Below are 23,838 nucleotides of genomic sequence, written 5' to 3' on the forward strand. Positions count from 1 at the left end.
GGGTCTCGCGACTGTTGTCCCGGCAGCCGGTGTCTCCGGCGACCGAGGCGGCGACGGCCGCAGGAGAGGACACTCGCGCGGACGGAAACGCGCCCGGCCGGGCGGAGTAGACGATCATACGGCCCTGCGAGGATCACCACCTCCTCGCAGCATCTCGCCGATGCATTCCGCCACGTAGTCGGCTGCGAGGGATACCTTAAGAGCGAGCACGACGCGATGTTACGCACGACGGCACCGTCGTGCACCGGGTGCTGCCCGCTCCCATCCACCCGAGAGCTACCATTTCGGACGGGGTGAGCCCCCACCCTCCCCTTTTTTTTTCTGCCGCTCGCGGTCGGAAATTTTACAGATAAATCTCCGACGACGGAGAGAAACCGGGCGAGGGATTACGCCCCGCTCTCCGAAATCCAGACCGCGGGCGATAAAAAGTGTTATTTACAGCTCTCGGTACCCGGCGTGCATGCATGCGTCGATCGATAATTCCCCCTCCTTCCTCTCCCCTCCCCCGCCGCTCTCGCCGAGCCTTCGGTCGCCCGCTACACGTCGCTCCCGCGAGCGAGTGGAATAATAATACGCGATAATGATAGTGCCGCTAACCCGCGCGGCAGCGTCACGACGAACGCTCGCTCTCAGCGCCGGGGACTCATGGAATTCCAATTTCGAGAGAGAGAGAGAGAGAGAGAGAGAGCGCTCCCCGCGCCGGGGTTAAAATCTGCCAACGTCGGCGCGTGACGTTTCACGAGGGAGCGTCCCGGGCAGCCGTGACACCAAGGCATTGTCGTCATTTCCCGCTCGACAGTGAAACTGTCTAACGTGAAGCACCTTGCGATGCGTTCACAATAGGGCTGTTCGTTTTGTCTGCACTGCTGAACTGGTGCATTAAGTTAAAGTGAGACAAAGATACGTTTTCTCACTCCAACTTGTTGCACCAGTTCAGCAGTGCAGACAAAACGAACAGGCTTATTGTTTCGAGTGGGAAACGCACGACGAGAGTGAACTCGGATTTCCCGGACATTTCCGGGAAATTTCTGTCTCGGCGGATCCGAAGTTATTCGTTACGCGACCCGATGAAACAGGTCGCAGGTGGCAATCGTCAGATCCTGCGTATTTTCGTTGAGCTCGAATAGAACGTCAGCCATTGATCTTTTTAGAGGTAGTCATTCACGCTGAGCATATTTATGTCGTTATTTGCGAGTTTTGTGCACTTTGTAAAAAATAAATGTTAGGTGTATGCAAAAGTTTAAATTTTTTTTCGCTCTTTAACCCTTTGAGGCACGTATTTTTCAGAAAAGCCGAATCACATGAAAATTTATATACGAGGGGTTTCTGGAGTCGCTGATAACGAATCCGTTATAAGATTTTCGAAATTTAAGATGGCGGATCTAAGATGGCGGCCGCAAAAATGAAAAATCGCGATAATTTCGATGACAATGGGTATTGTGGGGTTTTTGGAGCCGCTGATTACGAATCCGTTATCAGATTTTCAAAATTCAAGATTGCGGATTCAAGATGGCGACCACAAATATAAAAAATCGCGATAATTTCGGTGACAATGAGTTTTGGACCTCGGACTCTTATAATTAGCGACCTTGAAAGCTAACCAAAGTACAATTTCAGCTAATCATATAAAAATTTTATGATCCGCCATCTTGGAAATAAATTTTAGAATTTGGACCCCAAATTCTTAATCAGCGAGCTCAAAAACTAACCAGAGTACAATTTTAGTTAATTTTATGTACATTTTATGATCCGCCATCTGGAATCCGTCATCTTGGAAAATGAATTTTTGAATGTGGACCTCAGATTCGTAATCAGCGACCTCAAAAACTACTACTAACTAAAGTTTTACAATTTTAGCTAATTTAATAAAAATTCTACGATCCGTCATCTTAAATCCGCCATCTTGGAAAATTAATTTTGGAATTTGGACCTCAGATTCATAATCAGCGACCCAAAAAAACCCCAAATCTCGATTTTGAGCAAAAAATTCACTCATAGTTCGTGGAAAATCTGTAAACATGTGTATTTTCACACTTTGATTATTTATAATAAATGGACAACTTATACAAAATACTTTTCAACCTTTCATGTATGTTCCCGTATCATATAAGAAGTTAAAAAACGCAAAAAACCCGACAAGAATCCCTCAAATATGAAATATTTCATGAAAATGTGAGAATAAATAGGTGGTATACTTACCACTATGCCTCAAAGGGTTAATATAATTATTTTAAATTGAGATATCTCCTTACCGCGCTTTATATTTAAGGTTGGTGTTGAACCTTCCAACACACCATTCGTATTCATTATGATTCATTGGCGCACATAACTTTGGAAATAACAATTGATACAATGAGCAACGAGAAATTTTATATCCGACGTATACTGCATTTGACATGAATTCCAGCAAGGGAGAAAGCTGCTAAAGCGTGCGAATCCTTTTGCTCTGTTCTTGAGGAAAATATTGAAAATATTGCGTCCCACAATATGTGCAAATATTGCTTTTATCGCTTTAGAGACAGCGATTTTGACGTACAAATGATCGTTCGTGCTCTGGAACGTCACGAAAGCTTGATGCCGACAATTTGGAAGCGCTGTTGAATGAAAACCCGACCCAAACGCAAGTAGAACTTACAGGGCAGCTCGGAGCCAGCAACAGTTTCAAGGCGACTGCATGAAAAGGAAAAAATTCAGAAGCTCGGAAAATGGGTGCCGCATGAATTGTCGCGAAACAGCATTACCCGCCGCTTGAATACGCGCGTTTCATTGCTCTCCAGACAGCGCGAAAAAGATATTGAGTCGCAAATTGTTACTGTCGAAAATTGGATTATGTGTGATAATCCTAAACGCAGATATTCGCGGGTAAATCCCGGACAACCTTCTACATCACAGCGACGAAACCAAATATTCACAGCGAGAAGGTCCTTTTGTGTATTTGGTGGGATGCAAAGGATTATGCGCACCAACGAATCATAATGAATGGCGTTTTAGAAAGTCTAATATTAACCTCACAAGAGCACAAAATGGCGGGAAAATGTTTCAATTTAAAATAATTACAATACATTACAGAGGGCTGAAAAAGAGACGAGAAGTTTTTACGTATACCTAAGCTCATATTCTGAAACTCTCTTTTATCGTTAAAAGTGGCTTATAGGTCTCCTGATTGCTTGCAAGCCACTTTTAGAGTTGCTTTTAGTGATGAAAGAGGATTCAGAATGCGGGCCGTAATATATTCGTTTCGCAAAGTGCGAAAACGCGCGTCGTCGCTTGTTCTCGCGGTCCTCGCCAACGGACACGAGCGTCTTCGGTGTTCGGTCCGTCTCATCTCGCTGCTGCGTTTGAGACACGACGGACATGCAGGAGAGTGTCTGGGATTCTCGCGTAACCGTTCGCTACGGTATGTCGTGCGGGAGTACGTTATTCGACGCAACGAAGGCAACAGACGGCTCATGAGCCGGCAAGAAATATAAATCGCGGCTGCTCGAGTCGGAACGACAAGTTCGCGGCGCGCCCACGGCGAGGAGGAAGAGCACACCTAAATAACAACGAAATGCCGAAGCAAGAGCGAGAGCAAAAGTATCCCGGGCATTATGACGGGAAAAACGGCGGAATGTCGCGCGGAATCCTGCGGACGCCGCGGCGGTTTCGGCGCGCCGACAGTCGCATCGCATCTAGAAGTCCGCGGCAAGCCCGGACGATACCAGATCCGCGATATGGGTATCATAAGGACACACTTCGACAGGCTTCGTGGCTCAGGGTGTTTGTAAAATTGCCCGACCTTGAACTCGGTCGATTGTATTCTCGTAATTATTATAAAACGAACGTTTCAGCGAGCAAGAAACTCCGCATCGCGGAGAAATTTGTTTATTATTGTATTAATTATCTTATGATCAACATACTTAATTAAGTTAATAAATTAATAATATACGTGTTGAGCCAAGTACACATAAGGTTGTGACTTTGTTGGAAAGCTTGAGTGCCTGGAGTTTTGTGTTACTCTGTTTTATATTAAGAATGTGATTTACTTCCGTGGGTTTTGCAAGAAATTGTCAAAGATATTCTGATCACAGCTGTTGTTTCTTAATGCTTCAATATTAATCCATGATATTTAGTCATTTACCAACAATAGACGCGGTAAAAATCGTGTTGATACCATCTTAAAAATGGAGCTTTCTAAAGAGCATCTTCGACATGCTTTTGTTTTTTGGTCAGAAGAAAACGGCGGCTGAACGTCATAGAATTCTGACAGAATCTTATGGTGATGTTGCTCCATCAATTAAGAATATTGTAAATATTGGTTTAGACGATTAAAAATGGTGATTTCAATGTTGATGATAAAGATTGCTCGGGACAAGCAAAACAGCTTGAAAATGCAGACTTGCAAGCATTATTGAACGAAAATCCAGCACAATCCACTTTAGAACTTGCCAGAACATTAAATATTAATCGCATAAGAGTTGCTAAACGTTTATATGATATGGAAAAGATTCACAAAGTAGGAAAATGGGTTCCGCATCAATCATCGGAAAATGCCACTGCGAACCGGTTGAACATTTGCATTTCGTTGATCGCCAGACAAAAAATGAAGAGTTTTTTGTATCGAATTGTTACTGAGGATGAAAAACGGATCTATCTCGATAATCCTGAATGAAAAAATCATGGGTTGATCCAGTCCAACCAGCAACATCCACTTCGAGGCGCAATATTCACGGTTCAAAGGTATTGCTGTGTATTTGGTGGGATCAAGAAGGTGTTATGTACTATGAACTGTTAAATTCGAATGAAACTGTCACCGCTGATCCTTATCGACAATAATTGTACAAATTGAAGTGAGCATTGGACCAAAAACGATCATCAATTGCGAGTAAACGGCGCAAAGTGATCCTTCTTCACGACAGTGCTTGATCTCATATCGCATTATCAATGAAGCAAACGCTATAAAAACTGGACTGGAAAGTCTTATCGCACCTCACGTATTCTCCAGACATTGTTTCATGCGATTTTTTACTGCTCCGGTCGATGCAACATGCCCTAGAACAAGGGTTCTCAACCGGGGATGCAAAAAAACGTTCTTGGGGGTGCGAGGAAAAGTAATTGTAATTAATAATGATTAAGATGAATTCTGGTATAATCCGGCATTTTTACCACCAAATTAAACAAAGTGTTATTAAAATTATATATTTTTTACATATCTGTATGTATATTTTCACTACGTATCGCTATGCGAAGCTTGATACCATGGATAATTTTATAATATTAAAATGATAATTAATTTCTATAAATACTATGTAATAAAAAATTATTATAAATTAACTGCTTATCTTAACTCTTTCACTGCTGAATTAACTTCCCTTGAGAAAATTATTAAAATATTTGGTAGTCCTACGTTTTTTGGGTCGTTAATTACGAATCTAAATTCAGATTTACAAAATTCGAAATAGCGGACTCAATATGACGATCATGATATACAAAATTAATGAAAATTCCAATTATTATTAAATAATGACTAAGTCGTAATAAGAACATATGATTCTAAACGATAGAACTCGATCGAGCTGGAAAAAATTTATGTGGATAAATGTTCATTACTGCATATTTATGCTTACTAGAGATTAAACATTCATTTCTGAGTAAAATAATATTGATAGTATGGATAAAATAGAGATATAGAATGAAAAAACTAGGAAAATTGAGCTAAAAAGTGCAAAGAAATAAAATTTCGGCCGTTTTTGCAGAAATATTTGTTTATAAAAAAAAATCTAACCTGCAAAAAAATATTGAAAAAATATATTTTTGTATAACATCAGAAAAATATTTGGTGAAAAATTCAGACTTCTACATTCAATACTCTCTAACGAATCGATTTTTCCCTAAAAAAAGCATAAGAAAAGCATTTTTTCAACTTCGATTTGTTATAAATAATCACAAATGAATAATTGGGTATAAAAATTATTGGAGTATGTTGAACAATTATTCAGTTATCTGGAAAACTCAAATCCCCGATTAGTTCTTCAAAATTATGTGATTTACAACGCAAAATTGAATCAAGAAAAGGTGGGAAGTATATTTCCCACTAACAGTGAAAGGGTTAAACCCCTAACAGCTAATGTTTATTATAAAACATACGAATAATTTTTTTTGTAAGGGTTGCGGAGGTTAATTAGTAAATTTTTAGGTGTGCGAAATGTAGAAAAGGTTGGGGAACTCTGCTCTAGAGGATACATACTTTTATAATTTCGAACAAGTGCGAAAATTTGTAGAAAATTGGATCAACTCCAAAGTAGAATCTTTTTATCGTCGCGGAATCCATCTCTTGCGAGATGGGTAAAAGTTGCAAAAAACGAAAAAAAATATTTTGATTAATGTATTTGTTTATTATCTTGTTTCAGTAAGTCATGACTTACTGAAACAAGATAATAAACAAATACATTAATCAAAATATTTCTTCAAAACTAAATCACATTCCTAATAATTTCTTTGCAGATTTCTATTTGCTTACAATATTTCCTCGCACTGACTGAAGCACCATTTATATTTACCAATATCATTTTTAATAACATTATAGTTTAGCTTCAGGTTTTCTCTTCAGCTTGGTTTTGTAGATATTCAGGATAAATCACACACAGCTAACGAACAGACAGCTGATAGCAACTACCGATTTCCAAGATGTCAGCGAGCAATTGCTCGAACTGTCGGCGCCGGTAGTCCGTTCATAATTATAATTGTAATTCCCGCACTTGCCACTTGGCTCTTAATTCCACCCGAGACGTGTTTCGATCGATAATATATAACATTTGAGGTAAGAACACGGGTTTAGTGCAAAGATGGACCCGTATTAGCCAATTTACCGCGGAAGACAGATGCAATTGCCACAAATTGCACCGCTGCTGCGCTAATTAGGACATTCACCTCTTGAGCCATCAAAGACACTGACGTTTTTTTCTTTCATCCTTTTCCAGATTAAATCGCCGGACACACGCACGCACGCACGCACGCATCGGACAAGATTTCACACTCGGTGTCCAGCGTGGGAAATGGCGGAACCGTAAAGTTCGCAAACCGTTAGCAAAATAACAATGAGACGGGGAGCAACGGTGCGATCGGGACGCGGCGTTAATAAGGGCGCAGGCAGCCTAATGAGTGGCATTACGACACCGCGTAATATGCAAACGGTGAGATTATGCGATGAGCGCCGCGGATTGTTGTCCTCGTGAATTTATAACGAGCCGTAGTAAACGTAGTAGTAACCTACTGTTACCATCGCGCGCGAACACTACGAACTCGCTCCTGCATTCCTCGCTCGCTCGCTCGCTCGCACATACGCATGCACGCACGCACGCACGCGCGCGCTTGTGCAAAGAGAGCGCGATGATACATGTCTTATGCGGCTGCGACGCGTTGAAGTCTCCCGACGTGGCGCATAGTCAGGCGTTGAAGTCTCCGCGCGGCGACGCGGCGCTTCGCGAGTAAGTAGCAGGGGTATTTGGCAATCGAAAGGTCGTTAATTCATTTAGAGATCATTCTTCGGGAAATTAATTCATTCCTCACCGCGTGATAATGAGAAAAGTTGTCTGGATGAAGCGGCTAGTTTCTGCAATTGTACGTTTGCGGATTCTCAGTCGAAATTTTGACACTCGAGGTACAGCCGAGTCAGAAATCTAATATTTCACACATACGTATACTTATAATATCTCATTTTTATATGTATGTATGTATGTATGTGTGTGTATATATATATATAAAGGGTGTCCCAAAATTCACGCAAGTAATTTTGATAGACAACACAGGTTTATAATTAAAAATTGTAAGTTTTTTATTGAATCATAAAACATACAGTATAGGGTTATGTATGGAATAGCATATCGGGTAAATGACCTCCACAGCTTTGCTGGCACATACGCACTCTTTTGTTGAAAGTTTCCATGACCGTTTTGCATAAATGTGGCTAAATTTCGTTGATACAGCGCTCAATTTCCTCCCTCAAGGCGTGGGTAGTCGTAGGCTTGTTGGCATAAACCTTAGACTTCAAAAGAAAAAAGAAAAAAGAAAAAAGTCCAACGGCGTTAAATCGCATGATCTGGGCGGCCAAATCTGATCACCAAAACGGGAAATTACACGACCAGGAAATGACTCATGCAGTAATTGAGTTGTTTCTCGGGCTGTATGGCATGTGGCACCGTCTTGTTGAAACCACATGTCGTCCACATCCATATCTTGCAATTTAGGCACAAAAAACTGGATTATCATGTCGCGATAGCGAGCACCATTAACTGTTATTGCCTGACCAGCCGCATTTTCGAATAAGAATGATGCCTCCAGCCCAAAATCCGCACCAAACAGTGACACGTTGTGGATGCATTTGTTTCTCAACAATCACTCGTGGATTTTCTGAACCCCAAATGCGACAATTTTGTCGATTAACCAAACCATCAAGATGAAGATGAGCCTCGTTACTGAAGATGATTTTGTTCGGAAAATCAGCATCCATTTTAAAATATTGCTCAACAATGATAACGCGTTGTTCTTTCGTGTAGCACTCCATTTAAAAAACCCTGAACTGTCAGCTGTCACGCTGTCCTTTTTTTTTCGTTGGCAACACTTTACTGCACAAATGGCGCAAAATTCAAATCTTGCGTGAATTTTGGGACACCCTTTATATATATTAAAAAGTATATAATTAAATTAAAATTAAAATTATGTTTATTTTCTTCCGGTAAAACAGGATATTAAGCCCAGGCCTAATGTTGTAACTCAAAATGAACCGTATTCGCAAGGTATTATTCCGACATGTGAAATATTTTGGAGGTTAATAGAAACATAAAACATTTATTTACTCATAATAACAGTGTCTTTGTGTATTAGGAAGAAACAGATCTATTCGTGATACATCCAACTAAAAATTCCGTAAAAATTGATACTCTAAAGTTTTGTAGTTTACTGAATAAGAATGTGAGGTTAAAGTATGGCAATTCCAAATGACGGATCCAAAATGGCGGGAAAAAATAAAAATCTATCTGATTATTATGAAACTCGGTATCTGGGAGTTTTTTAGGTGACTGAATAAGAATTTGAGGCCAAAATGTGGCAATTCAAAATGGCGGACCCAAAATATTTTTTTATTAAATTTCTGAAAAGATCTAATCACTATATTACATATACTGTCTTGAATTTTCAAGTCATAAACTCAAATTCGTTTTCAGCAACCTGAAAAACCTGTAGATATCAGTTTCACAATAATCACAACAATTTCCTTTTTTTGACTATCATATGAGATCCGCCATTTTGAATCTTGAAATTCATATTCAATAACTTGAAAAACTCCTACATATCGAATTTCATGAAAAATCAGATACATTATTTGGCTTCGCGATTTTAGATTCGCCATTTGGAATTTTCATATTTTGACCTCAAACTCATACTCAGCCACCCGAAAAACATTTTAGTACCGACATTTATAGAAATCAAGCATGATTTGTATGTTGCCATTTTGGGTTCATAGTTGATGCTATTTCTCAGTGCCAACGAAGTGGTTAATATTCTTGGCGAGAAGACAGAATTTTGTCAAAAGTAGCTCATACTTGACTCATCGTTCCCACGACCGGCCGGATCCGCGTGGAAAGTGGCAGGATCTGATTTTTCATCGGACTAGTGTCAATCACCTAGTGCCTCATTATTCTCTTTTGTCTCGGCGAGGTGAGAACGGCGCGACCCGCGACAGCACTCCGGCAGCTTCAGCGGCTCGCTGAGCGCTGACGCGAAGACAACAACAGGAACACGAGAAGAGTCCCCTCGCAGAAAGAGCGAACAAACAGCTGAAATATATGAAGCACCTATGAGAGGCACGCAACTACGAGAGGTCGCGCGGTGTGGGGGGAATTAATCGGCGAGGGAGCCGAATACACGGCGAGGAAGCGGGCAAACGGGAAGAACCAAGATGAGGAACGGCGGTACTCGAAGATCTCGGACTGTCAGTCGGTGGTCAACCGTCACGGAGGAAGGACGTGGTGGATCGCGGCTGCTCTTCTGCCTCGCCTCGCCTCGCCCCGTCTCATCTCGCCTCACCTCGTCTCGCCTCGCCTCGCCGCGCTTCGCGTCTCGCCTGTTCTCTCCGTTTCTTCCTCTCCCTCATCTCCTTCTTCCTCTCTCCCGTCGTCCCGGTCGGAAGGAGCATCGCGTGTACGGCATCGCCGCTTCATGTACGTGTCCGTCGGCGGGCAACGAGCGGACATGAAACAATTTACACAGGACTAGCTACCGCGACGGTGTGCATCGGCCACTTCGCTCGTCCTCGCGAAAGAAAGCGGCAGGAACAACCATCACGTGTCCTCGTTAACCAGCACGCCCTTTCGTCATGGAGCCGGGCGGCAGCTCGACGAGCCACCGCCGAGAAGCGTCGTCGTAGAAGCCGCAGCCCGAAGCTCACGCCAACTGCCGATTGCGGGAGGGAAGCCAGCGGAGCTCGGAAAACCCGCGGGAAATGGCCTCTGTGTGCGGCGCCGGCGGCGCAAAGACCAACGCTATGATGAACGCCGGCGGCTACTATAGGCCGGGTCCTTACACCTACCAGGTGAGTTTTTCTGTCATGAATTTTCGAACGGAAGAGAACAACACGACGCGGAGTCGCGTTTGTTCTCGGCTCGAGCGGAGCGTGCGACGAGTCCTTGAAGAGGCGCGCACAGGAGCAGACGTGTCCTCGTGTCTAGCTCGCACCATCGCACTCATGAAGAAGCCGGCTCTCATTGACGAGCGAAGCCGTCTGTCGCGCCAATGGGCGCAGGATGCACGCTCGGCGTCCTGAAGGAGGAGCGGCAGGCTTCTTTCGCGAGGCGACGCGCGCCGGCCGGGATGAGGCCGGCACGAAATCAGGCGACCTTACGCCGCCGAAACCTTGGCCTTGTCTCGCACGAGAGCGTTATATAAGCCCGCGAGAACATCGCCGCGTCGCGAAGACGACGAAGGCAACGATGGCGTTCTCCTTCTGCTTCTCTCTCTCTCTCTCTCTCTCTCTCTCTCTCTCTCTCTCTCTCTCTCTCTCTCTCTCTCTCTCTCTCTCTCTCTCTCTCTCTCGAGCCGCGCTCGAGCCGTACGCCTCCCTCTACCGCGACGGCCGCTATTCTCGACCCTCGCCGCTCTTCTCCCGTTCTCTTTTTTCTCACTTGACAGTCCGTCGAACCCTTTCTCGTTACCGAAGAGACGTACGCCCGAAATAGAAACACGCGACGGCGAGGGTGCACGCGCGCACCGGCTTCCTCGCGCGCGCTCGTCTCTACGGCCGCCGGCCGGGAAGCGTCCGGACGTCTTCACCGAGCTGCTCCGCGAATTTCGCGAGATTCGGAGTCGCGAATTTCCCAGACTAGTCTGTCGTTGTCGGAGAAACAAGAAACCGCGGCAAACCGGAGGCCAGCTCCAATCGAGAGCGATCTTTTTATATGATATCTGTCTCTAGTGTGTCCTCCCGCTTGTCAAAACAAGGATAATGCGCCGATATTATTGGGTTATTATTCGGCCGAGACTCGCGAGGTCGTTCATCGCGACCCGGCGTCATCGAGGTCGGATCATAAAATGACTCGCGATATTCTTTTTAATAAACTGACCCGGGATGTCTCTTTAAACCTGTAAAATATTTTAGCAAATTATCCTATGTCAAAAGATTGCTATTCCGTAAAAGCTATTAACTTTTAAAAACTGTAGTTGACGCTGCGAGGATAGATCGAAAAATATTCGGGTCGATATTATTCGGATATTATTCAGTCGAGGTTCGCGAGTTCGTTCATCGCAAATTTAACCGGCGTCGTCGAGGCTGGATCATAAAGTGACCCGCGATATTTTTCCAACTCTTTAAATATTTTAGCAAATTACCTATGTCAAAAGATCGTTATTCCATAAAAGCTACTAGCTATCGAAAATCATAGTCGACATTGCGAGTGTAGACCAAAAAATATTCGGATCGATATTCAGATATTATTCAGTCTAGTTTGTTCATCGCGAATTTAATCGGGACTAGGGTGACCATATCCCAGTCATAAAAAAAGAGTAAAAGGCGGGTAAAAAAAAGTGTATAAAAGAGTACTAATTACGGTCCCAAAAGAGTACAGTAAGTAGAACACAAAATCATATAAGAGTCAAGGTGACGTCAAATAATATAAAAATTATGTCATTTTGACGTCGAAATGATTTTGTGTTTTATCTGGGATAATGATCAATGGATTACTAGGTACAATATTTAAAATAAAACATAGTGGGTACTAAATAAACCGAGAAATAGCCAGATACATATATTTTATTATATTATTAAGATATTTTATAATTATATTTTGCACTGCTCCGTACATCGCTTAACAATTTCTTATTGTTTAGACAATAATCGTAAAATTCAGAACAATTAAATTCTTTATGATTATATTTAACCATTAATAAACTTTTCACCGAGTCAACAGTAAACCTATTTCTTTCATCAATCCATTGAGCGTTCATTATACTGAAAACTCTTTCTACGTTTGCATTGTGACTCGGTAGTTGCGCAGAACCTCTACGCATAATCGGTATTGGCGCTCGCGGCGCTCAAATGCTGTGAGTGACAAAAACATCACCGAAGTCTGCTCTCTGGTCATTTATATCGACAAAGTATAATTAACATTACGAAAAAAGAGTGTATACAAGAGTACGATACGTAAAAAGTAGAGAGTACTCTTTTTACCACCTTAAAAAGAGTACATATGCTCTTAAAAGAGTATATATGGTCACCCTAACCGGGACGTCTCTTTAAACCCGTAAAATATTTTAGCAAATTACCTAAATCGAAAACTGCTATTCCATAAAGGCTACTAGATTTCGAAAACTCTAGCTGATGCTGCAAAGGTAGAACAAAAAATGTTCGGATCGATATTATTCAGTCAAATTCGTTCATCGCGAATTCAATCCGGCGTCATTGAGGCTGGATCATAAAATGATCCGGGACGTTTTTTTCAACCCGTTAAATATTTCAGAAAATTACCTATGTCAAAAGATTGCTATTCCATAAAAGTTACTAGCTTTCGAAAATTAAAGCTGACGCTGCCAGAATAGAACAGAAAATATCCGGATCGATATTATTCAGTCGAGTTCGTTTATCGCGAATTTAACCCGGAGTCGTCGAGGCTGGATTATAAAATGACCCTGGACGTTTTTTTTTTTAAACAGTTAGATATTTTAGCAAATTACCCATATTTAGAAACTGCTATGCCATAAAAGCTACTAACTTTCGAAAACCGTAGCTGACACTACGAGGGTAGACCAAAAAATATTTCGACTGATTTGTTCGGGAAGATTCGCGAGTTCGCCCATCGCGAATTTAACACGGCGTCATCGAGGCTGGATCATAAAATGACTCGGGACGTTTTTTCAAAGCCGCTAAATATTTTAACAAATTATCTATATTAAAAGATTGCTATTCTATAAAAGCTACTAGCTTTGGCAAACTGTAACTGACGCTGCCAAGGTAGAACAAAAAAATATTCGGGCCGATATTATTCGAATATTATTCAGAGTTGAGACTCGCAAGTTCGGCCATCGCGAATTTAACCCGGCATCATCCAGGCTGGATTATAAAGGACGTTTTTTTTCCACGTTTTTTAAATATTATAGCAAATTACCTATACTAAGAGACTGTTATGCCATAAAAGCTACTAGCTTTCGAAAACCGTAGCTGACACTGCGACGGTAGAGCAAAAAATATCCGGACTATCATGGCTCACTTCATCATACGTGCAACATTTTACCACCACAATGACGCCGGGTAAGTTCTCGCCACGCGTGCAAATGACTTTTTTCCTTTCACATTGATAGCTCCCCCCCTCTCTCTCTCTCTCTCTCTCTCTCTCTCTCTCTCTCTCTCTCGCTGGCACGGCGCCGTTCGTTTAATCGGGCGCTCAAGCCCGATCGTCGTCGACACATGTCGTCCGCAAGCGGCGCGCAACGGTACCGTTATCGAGTCAACTAGGTGCGACAATTGCGACGATAGCGCAGCGTTTATTCGCGGCGAATCATGTCACGCGCGATAAGCGTCCCTGCTGAGACGCACCCCCGACGAAGGTCCGTGAGGAGGACATCGCGCCGCGAACGGAACAACGGATTTCACGTATGAGTGCGCGGTGATTTGCACATAACGTTCCTCTTCCGCAGTCGCGATTTTGCAACGGACAGCGGGGAGCGGATTTTTCTCTCCCGCCGAGAGATCGCTCGAACGCGCGCGACAGCACGGGAACAGCTGAGAGCGCCTCGGCCGAGCGATTATGACATTTCCTCGCTAATGAACCGCGCGCGCTCACCTGCGCTGAAAAAGATACGTGTCCAGGCATGCCTTTCTTATCTACCCACGGTCACTACAATAGCTGACAGTTAGGTTCAACGTACCCGGAATATGAGCGCGTATACGGCCGTGCACAAAGAGCGTGTGTGTGAGAGAGAGAGAGAGAGAGAGAGAGAGAGAGAGAGAGAGAGAGAGAGAGAGAGAGAGAGAGACGCGCCGTTAACGAATCATAATTTAATAACAAGGGTTTTTGGAAATCGACGGATCAACCCGCGAAGACGGTGTTAATTTTTTCTTTCCAGCGCGGCGCCTTTCAGATGTGTGATACGTCGATATTGATATCGAAAAGCGACAGTTAGAGGCTCTCTAGCTAGAGACTTGACGTCTTGACCTTGCTGTCTGATCGGCCAAGTCTCAAAGATGATCGAATGCTATTTAATAAAAGACGCTCGCTGCTCAGGAAATTCGCCGGCACGGTTGCTGTATAAGATTCTTTGCTAATTTTAATCCTTTGGTAAATTTAATTTTCTGAATATCACACGCGACAAATAATCGCGTTTTATGTAACGCCATACATTGCACTAACATACAGGGTGTCCGGGATCTTTTGGAAACGAAAAATTGTGAAGATTAGTCAGAGGTTAGTCAGAAACTGAGAAGAAAAATCAAGCACCATTTTGCAAAACTCGCAATAGTTCTTAAGCTATTAATGATTAATGATTGAAAATGACCACAGGAGCTTTTTTAATTGATGACATGAAAATTTGCCCGCTTATCTGCAAAATGGTAAGGGACATTTTTGTTCAGAATGACCTAATCTGCAATTGTGTGACGGCTATTGTATTTAGCGATAAGTTCAAGATTCAGAGTTCAATGTTCAATATAGTCATATCTATCGCCAGACACAATAGCCGTCATATAATTGTTAGGTTAGGTCATTCTGAGCAAAAAAATTCTTTACCATTTTGCAAATAAGCACGCAAATTTCTAAATTATCAATTAAAAGAGCCTCTTAAAAGAAATGCGATCATTTTCAATCATTAATAGTCTAATCATTATTGCGACTTTTGCAAAATAATACATAACTTTTCTTCTCAATTTGATCTGATTGATCTTCACAATTTTTCGTTTCCAAAAGATCCCGGACATCTTGTAGATTTCTCATGGAGGTTATTTGAGCATTAGCGAGAATGAGGACGCTATTTTCGATCTTGCTTTAACTCTTTCACTGCTGAATTAACTTCCCTTGAGAAAATTATTAAAATATTTGGTAGTCCTACGTTTTTGGGTCGTTGATTACGAATCTAAAGTCAGATTTACAAAATTCAAAATGGCGGACTCAATATGGCGATCATAATGTACAATATTAATGAAAATTACAATTATTATTAAATAATGACCAGGTCGTAATAAGAACATATGATTCTAGACGATGAAACTCGATCGTGCTAGAAAAAATTTATGTGGGAAAATGTTCAATACTGTAAGTAATCTAGTAAGCTCAATACTGCATATTTATGCAGTATTGAGCTTACTAGAGATTAAACATTAATTTTTTAGTAAAATAATATGATAGTATGGATAAGATGGAGATACAGAATGAAAAAACTAAGAAAATAGAGCTAAAAGGTGCAAAAAATCAAATTTCGTTTTTGTAGAAATATTTGTTTATAAAAGAATCTAATCTGCAAAAAAAATACTGAAAATAATATATGTTTTTGTATAACATCAGAAAAATATTTGGTGAAAATTTCAGACCTCTACATTCAATACTCTCGAAGGAATCGATTTTTCCCTAAAAAAGCATCTCTTTCCAACTTTGATTTGTTATAAATAATCACAAATGAATAATTGAGTATAAAAATCTATTGGAGTATGTTGAACAACTATTCAGTTATCTGGAAAACTCAAATCCCCGATTAGTTCTTCAAAATTATGTGATTTACAACGCAAAATTCAGTCAAGAAAAGATGGGAAGTATACTTCTCACTAACAGCAAAATTAGGGAAAAGATCAGGACTTTCTTTGCGACTGTAGCTTCTAATTATAACATTTTGAGATGTCGAGGAGAAATTACGATTGCGTTCTAACGCATCATCCGTCTTTTCCTCATCGTAACAAAGGCAAGGATTCGGTTTGGGATCGGGCTTTCGCTTGCGGGAACGTGCGGAAGCAGCGTTCCAGGGTCAGTCCTTCGCCAGGCGTTCAGCAGGCCGAAAACACCGAATTCTTACCTGTCAATGATCAGATTTAACAATTAATTTCGGCCGATCCGGGAAGTCAGCGCGGCCGACCCGCGCGCGCGCCAAGGCGGTATTCTTCGATCGTCGAATTTCACGCGTGCCTGAGTAATAATCGGCTCGGCCGGGGCCTCGCGCGCGCGCGCGCGACGGACGGCCTTGGGCAGGTGTAATTATGAGATGAATACACACAGCGCGAACGATGATTGATCCGCTATATTCTTCCGGGCGAGTCGGCCGTCGGCGGCGACGGAAACGGTCCGGCGATTACACATGCGGAAATCGAATTCGAGAGGGCTCGCGCGCGCGGAACATCTCCATATAATGGAACAATCCGCAACTGTATTCTTCAGCCATCCATTGAGAGGATCTCGCAGTCTCGCGTGTTGGGAACCGTCGTGTCGGCTCGGCTCGCCGGGGGCATTCCGAGACGAATGCGCGAACCGCGCGCGCTCGTCTCTTAATATTTACATTCAGAAGTACTAACGAGCGATTATAGAATAATCTCGGCTGATACGCGCACCGAGACAAACGAGGGAAGTTCCCAGCGCGTTCCGCGCCGAGCGTTTCCATTTCCACTTCGGGCGCCGCGCGAGGCGGCTGAAGACGGCTTCACCCCTTCGCTGCTGGGAAAGGGCATAAATGCGAAGGAACGGGACGCGGAGACTCAGTCCGTGCCATTGTCGGATACCTGGATTTGCATATCGCTGTCGGCCCGTTCCGAGCGCAAGCGTAATCGCGAGGGTGACGCGAAGCCTGCTCTTCCCCGCCGCACCCTCGCGCTGTTCCTCTTCTCCCCTCCATCCCACCGAGTCTCGATCATACACCTGTTCCTCTCAGAGGCCCGAAAATGATGCATGATGTAAATTTCACTGTTATCGAATTGTTATTCGGCCTTAATTTGAAATACATATTTAGTCTTTTAACTTTTTTATTTTTTATTAATGTAAAAATTAATCTAGAAACGTATTTATATCAGTTCACTGACTCATACATGTGAGCACCATGAATAGCTCTGTCAATTTTCAACGAATTTGCATCAAGCTTGGTATACCCATGTCTTTTTAAGTCGCTGACTATGAATAGGAATTAAACTTGAGAATTCATAATAGCGGATTCAGTATGGCGGCGCTGAAACACTCAATTTTGTTAGTTTTTGAAAAATATTTATTAAGATTGATATCCCTCCCGTCTGTGATTTTGTGTAAAGTCTTCTTTATAGAGGATTTTTCAGGTCGTCGGTGACGAGCCCAGGATCGAAATTTCAAAATACAAAATAGCAGGTCCAATATGGCGGCTCCAAGTGACTAATTTTGTTATTTCATCATTATGAGAGATAATCATATTCGATGTGTTCATGTTTTTTGGGTTGCTGATGATGAATATAGTCAAAATTGCAAAATCTAAAATGGCGGATCCAATATGGCGGCTTCTAGTGACTAACGCTTTCCATTATGGATATTCCTACCTCCATTGTTAACGAGTGAAATATGTTAAAAGAAACTACCTCTTTGTCGAAGGTGAAAACTTCGGATTTGACAATTGTTAACTAAGAGGAAAAAAAATAATAGTTTGATACGTATCCATAATGGAATATTAAAGTTAGTCATTTGAAGCCGTTATGTTGGACCCGCTATTTTGAATGTTTTAATTTCCCCGAAAAAAACACCCTTACAAGCAAGCTTCCGTGTAAAATATGAAATTATTCGCTCTCATCAGTTTTAGCATAAATTTGATTTCGAGTTCAGTGAACCGGTTAATATAATGTCTCATTTAATATTATTATTCAACTAATTATCTAAATTTATATTAGTTAATTAATTAGTATAATTTAATATATTTTTAAGATGCTTTTATTCCGCTATTTCTATTCCACTATTTTTACACTATAATTCAATACATTAAATTTACAATCTATACATCATGATGACACCGAAGATGTAGAATCAGAGAAATCGGCCCGTTTGCGAAGAACTTCCTGATTAATGCAATGAGAGCAAATATACTTTATCTTCTCATTCCAACTTATCGTTGAAGTTCTCTACGAGAACGAACAGTCGTTAGTTGAGCGATGAAGAAGAGGCCTCCTCTTCAAGTTTCTCACCGCACCGAAGCAGCGTACATTTTTGAGAGTCTGAAGAAGCAAGTTAAAAGTAAACCAAGACTTGAAGAAAGGAAAAGCGCAGCGACAGAGAGAAAGGGGGAGGGGGGAGGGTGGAGAGGGACAAGGAACACCCGCGCGGAGGTCTCCGCGCCTGTTCCTTCCCAAGTTCTGCCGTAGTCTGTACTAGTCGCTCGGCGAAAAAACAACAACAACGACGACGACACAGGCACGAGACACCGGGATGACAGACAGAGCGACGTGAGAGAGCGCGCATCCTGGCCGGGCCCGGCCCTGGAGCGAGCGTCGCTCGGCGAGCGTACCGAGAGCGCGTACGCGCTCCTAGGGACCTTCGTTAAAGCCAGACAAGGACGAGAGCTGCGGTAGCGTCCTTGAGGGATCTTTGCACTCGGTAAAGTTGTCCGTACTCGCATCTTCTTCTCGCGTTTGCCTCGTACCGCCCCGTTCGAAGGCCGCGCATTGACTCCGCCCAGGTCACGGTGCGCACACGTACAGCCGGTCGCGATGCGCGATGACCGGTACACCTTCCTCAAAGACTAGCGTCTACGCCGGCACCGAGAGCGGCCGCGGACGCTCGCTTCGCGACTTGAGAGGCGAGAGCCTGCTCGTCCTCAAATATTAACAAGCCGCCGCGCGTCAGCCTGGACAAATATTTTCGCGAAGCGATCTCCGCCGGCGCCAAGTTCACGCCGGCCGCGCCGTCGCGTCGGATGGACTGATCGATCTTTAACGAGAGAGCCTCTCGCCAAACTCTCTCGCCGTGTCGGTGTTACCAGCCTTCTCTCTCTCTCTCTCTCTCTCTCTCTCTCTCTCTCTCTCTCTCTCTCTCCCTCCCTCTCTCTCTCTCTCTCTCTCTCTCTCCGCGAGAGATCGCGTCTAGCTGTTACCACGCTTTGTAATCCACATAGTTGGATATGCTCGGTAACGTGACTTAAGTGCCGCCGAGGATTATTCCTGCGGCGCTCGCGTCCCTCGGCCGTCGGGATGCGCGAGGGACGGTAAAGGGCGCTGATGGAACAGACGGAGACAGAGAAAGAGAGAGAGAGAGAGAGAGAGAGAGAGAGAGAGAAAGAAGTACGGCATACACGCCGTTAGGCTGCGCGAGCAAGAGCCGTCTCTCCGCGTCCCGTTAAGGATACGAACGAGCCGAATGCAGATCGGCTGCGACGCGGAGAGCCTGCCGACGAGATAACGCTAACTCGATGACAATGAGACGCGCATAAGGCGAGCGGACGAGCGCGCGTCTTCGAACGGCGCAAGGCGGGCTGCGCGCGCGCGCGCGGCCGCAAAGGTCGCGAGAGTGCGCCGGTACTCCTCACGAAATCACGACAACCTATAAACTTCTAACGGTTCACCGCTCGTATCTGGACGTATCCGCGGCCGATACGGTCGACTTCGCCGACGTGCACTCGAGATATTCCGCCGGATCCTTCCGAGAGGAAGAGACGCGCGCGTGCGAGAGGACTCCGAGAAATCAGGGTCTTGCCCTGATAATTCGCCGACCGGAGGTGCTGGCTCTCCACTTCTGGAAGAAGCTAGAAGGGTCGAGAGCTAGCCTGAGCGTCTCGTTTATCCGTCAGGTCGCTGCGAAATAAAGACTCGACGAGTTATGCCGCTGCGAGAGGTTTGTCGTGTCCGTCAAATAAATTCTACTCGAGAAACTTCGGTTTTTCCTATTTCTCCTTTAATGGCCAAATCTTTTACGATAATTTAATGGGAAGACACCAACTTGATATCTATCGTGAAAGAATCGATGGAGAAGAGACGGCAAAATGTTCCTTCTACACTGAGAAAAATATGATCAATCTTATTAAAGCTGTAATCACTTCCCATACTAATCATATTTTTCATTGTCCCACAGAATGTTAACGGTAGCAATATGCATATGACTTGATTATCGCTAAAAAATATGACGAAAGGTACGAAATTGATCGTAGGATTAATCATATTCTTCTCAATGTTATGCCGTTTTATGTCATTTTGCCGTTATACAGAGTGTCCGAGATTTTTTGGAAACGAAAAATTTTGAACATTATAATCAGATCAAACTGGAAAGAAAAGTCATGCATCATTTTGCAAAAATCGCTATGGTTATTAATTAAGTTATCAATGATTGAAAATGACTACATCTACGGGCTCTTTTAATTGGTAACTTGAAAATGTGCATACTTATTTGCAAAATGGTAAAGGACTTTTTTGCTCAGAATAACTTAACCCATAATAATATAATAGCCATTGTGTCTAGCGATATGAATCTATTGAACTTTGAACCTTGAATCTTGAATTTGCCGCTAGGCACAATAATCGTCATACAATCGTGGATTAGGTCATTCTAAACGAAAAACCTCTTCTTTACCATTTTGCAAATAAATATGCAAGCTTTCAAATTATCGATTAGAAAAGAACCTCTAACTATTGCGATTTTTTACAAAATAGTATTTGACTTTTTTTCTCAGTTTGATCTGATTAATCTTCACAATTTTTCGTTTCCAAAAGATCCCGGACATCCTGTATAACAATAATATAATTATATATTAATTATTATTACTTTTTATTTTATTATTTTATTATATTCGTGATAATAATAATAACAATTATTATTATAAATATATTATAATAATCAAATATAAATAGTTATTATGATTATATTATAAAATATAAATTAATATTATTATATTATATTTAATGTTGAATTATTATTACTTTAATTATATTATCATTATATAATTAATTATTATTACTGTTATATTTATTCTACTGTGCCATTATAATCACAACTACCAAACTTCTCATTGTAGAGCACAGGAAATGGCCTTTCTTTCCGTGTGTAATATAGAAAAAGCACACGTAAATGTGTTCTCCAAAGGTAGATTTTGCGCTCCCTTCTCCGCTATTTCTCTCACGGTTAATGCGTAAACGAAACGGATGGCCAACGTGACCTCCGGGCCAACTTGACCCGGCTTCCTTTACTTGAACTCCGGCACTCCCTCGCATTCTCTTTTCTAGGGGCGTTATTCATAGCCGGATCTTAAATTTCAGTTCTCCTTGAGTTCATCTTCAGATGCTGTGTAGATTGTCTTATTGCATACCTGAAGATGAGACAAGCCTAAATACAAGATCCGACGAGGCACGGAAAAAAACAACTCTATTAGCGGTGATGTAATGTATCTTGTTACACGTATCCAATTACAATATCCAGATATTTATTGCGTATCTCTGCGTGTAACTAATTACGTTTTCCAGCTCAGTAATTGTAACCGTAACTAGTTTCATGTTTCTCGCGCGTGTGTATCTAAAATCTCATTTCAGATAGCGATACATTCGGTGACTTCACAATATCGTGTCAAGTTTATCTCATTGACTTGAGAGCAAGAGTACCTTTAAAGTTTTCGAAAAACAGACCTTTGATTCTTTACACAATTGCAGAAAAAAAAACTATCTCCCCTGTGTATTTTGAATCTCGTCGCATTTTAAGATTCCAAAGATGTTCTCGACGGCAATAGAAATGCGGAAATAAGAGTCGCATAGAATCATGCGGCTGTTCCGCCTGAACCGGACAATTCCTGTGTGAAACCGTGAAGAATTTTACAACCGTTCATGTAAATCAATGTTATAAAACGCGAACTCCACATTGTTCTTGGAAGCATTTATCAAGATGCTGAGTGTAAAACGTGTGACCAAACGATAACATCTAACATTTTATTGTCTCTGCATAATTCAGAGTTTGGAGTGGCTATTAAATTTGCAATCTATGTTAAATAAATATTAATCTATATTAAATATCCAAGTCTAAGTTATACTTATATCAAATACATGTTATAATCTATAAATGTTAAATTATAATTTATATTTTTACATCTGTATAATTTTCCAATTTTCTTAATTTATAAAATGCATTGAAATATACTGGAATTTTTGAAAACATTGTCTTCGTTTAATAGATGCTTGAAAACTACTTACGGTGAATCTAAATGCATTCACATAGTTGTAAAATTGATAATCTATACATCTGTATAATTTTTTATTTGTATTCACATAGCTATTCATTTTACAATCTATACGTCCGTATAATTCTTCATTTCTTTTTAATTTGCAAAATGCAATGGAATATATACCGGTATTTTTGAAAGATCGCCTTCGTTTAACAGATTCCTGAAAACTACTTACGATGAATCTACAATCCAAATTATTGGCTGTTAAATTTACAATCTATACATCTGCATAATTCTTGATTTTCTTAATTTACAAAATGCAGTGAAATATATATCGGACTTTTCGAAAACATCGTCTTTATTTAACAGATGTTTAAAAACTACTTATGATGAATCTAAAAGCACCTTCATAGCTGTTAAATTTACAATCTATACATCTGTATAATTTTTCATCTTTTTCAATTTACAAGATGCAGTGAAATATATACCGGGATATTTGAAAACATTCGCCTTCAGAAGTTTCATTCAAGCGTTTAACAGACACTTGAAAGCTACTTATGATATATCTAAATAAATCTACTTAGCATCTACATTTGCACAAAATATATTTACGTGTGTCCTATTTTATTGTAATTATTTATTGTATTATTATCGCACCCAGTTACCTCAGGAAGTGTATTCGTTACAACTAGAGTTGCCAGATCTGAAAGTTAAAATTACCGGACATTTCTTCTTTGGTAACAAACCCAAACCGGACTAAACCGGACAGAAATAATAATCATAACGTTACATTACATACAAAATATGACAAGAATTTATTTACAATATTAATTTCCAAACAATTTTATAAACAAGATTTGATTGAATAAAATCATAAACTATTACTTTTTTAATATATATGGAATGATGAATCGGCAGATCATTTACTAAATGGCTTTTCGTGGCGCCCGGTCGTTTGCAGGCGCTTGAAACGGAGAAACTAAGTTGCTAAAATCTGACCTCTCATTCCATTGATTGGATATAACTTAAAAACTGGACGTACGACGTCCGGTTTGACTTATTAACCGGATACTGGACAAGACTTCTGAAAACCTGACAGTCCGGGTCACAACCGGACAGTTGGCAACCCTAGTTACAACCACTCTCTGTAACTGAATTCTCCGCCTCCTGCGGGCCAAACGAGGCCTCGTTTGCAGAAGCAGAGAGATACCTGTAGGAAGTTCCTACTCGGTCAACAGCTCTCAGTTATCGCATCCG

The 23,838-nt window shown here is 41.7% G+C and overlaps 1 protein-coding gene across 1 annotated transcript in view; it reads left to right on the forward strand.

Annotated features, from left to right (window-relative positions):
- Positions 1-9,988: 9,988 nt before the first annotated feature.
- The window catches only part of LOC105187277 (uncharacterized), a 31,163-nt gene continuing 17,313 nt past the window's right edge, over positions 9,989-23,838 (forward strand). The window contains exon 1 of the mRNA XM_011147994.3: positions 9,989-10,567. Coding sequence (XP_011146296.1) covers positions 10,478-10,567 — 90 coding nt within the window. The 5' untranslated portion in view covers positions 9,989-10,477. The remainder of the gene's footprint in view (positions 10,568-23,838) is intronic.

This window comes from Harpegnathos saltator, unplaced genomic scaffold, assembly GCF_003227715.2.
Source record: "Harpegnathos saltator strain DR-91 unplaced genomic scaffold, Hsal_v8.6 scaffold627, whole genome shotgun sequence".
NCBI classification, from domain to species: Eukaryota; Metazoa; Arthropoda; class Insecta; order Hymenoptera; family Formicidae; genus Harpegnathos; species Harpegnathos saltator.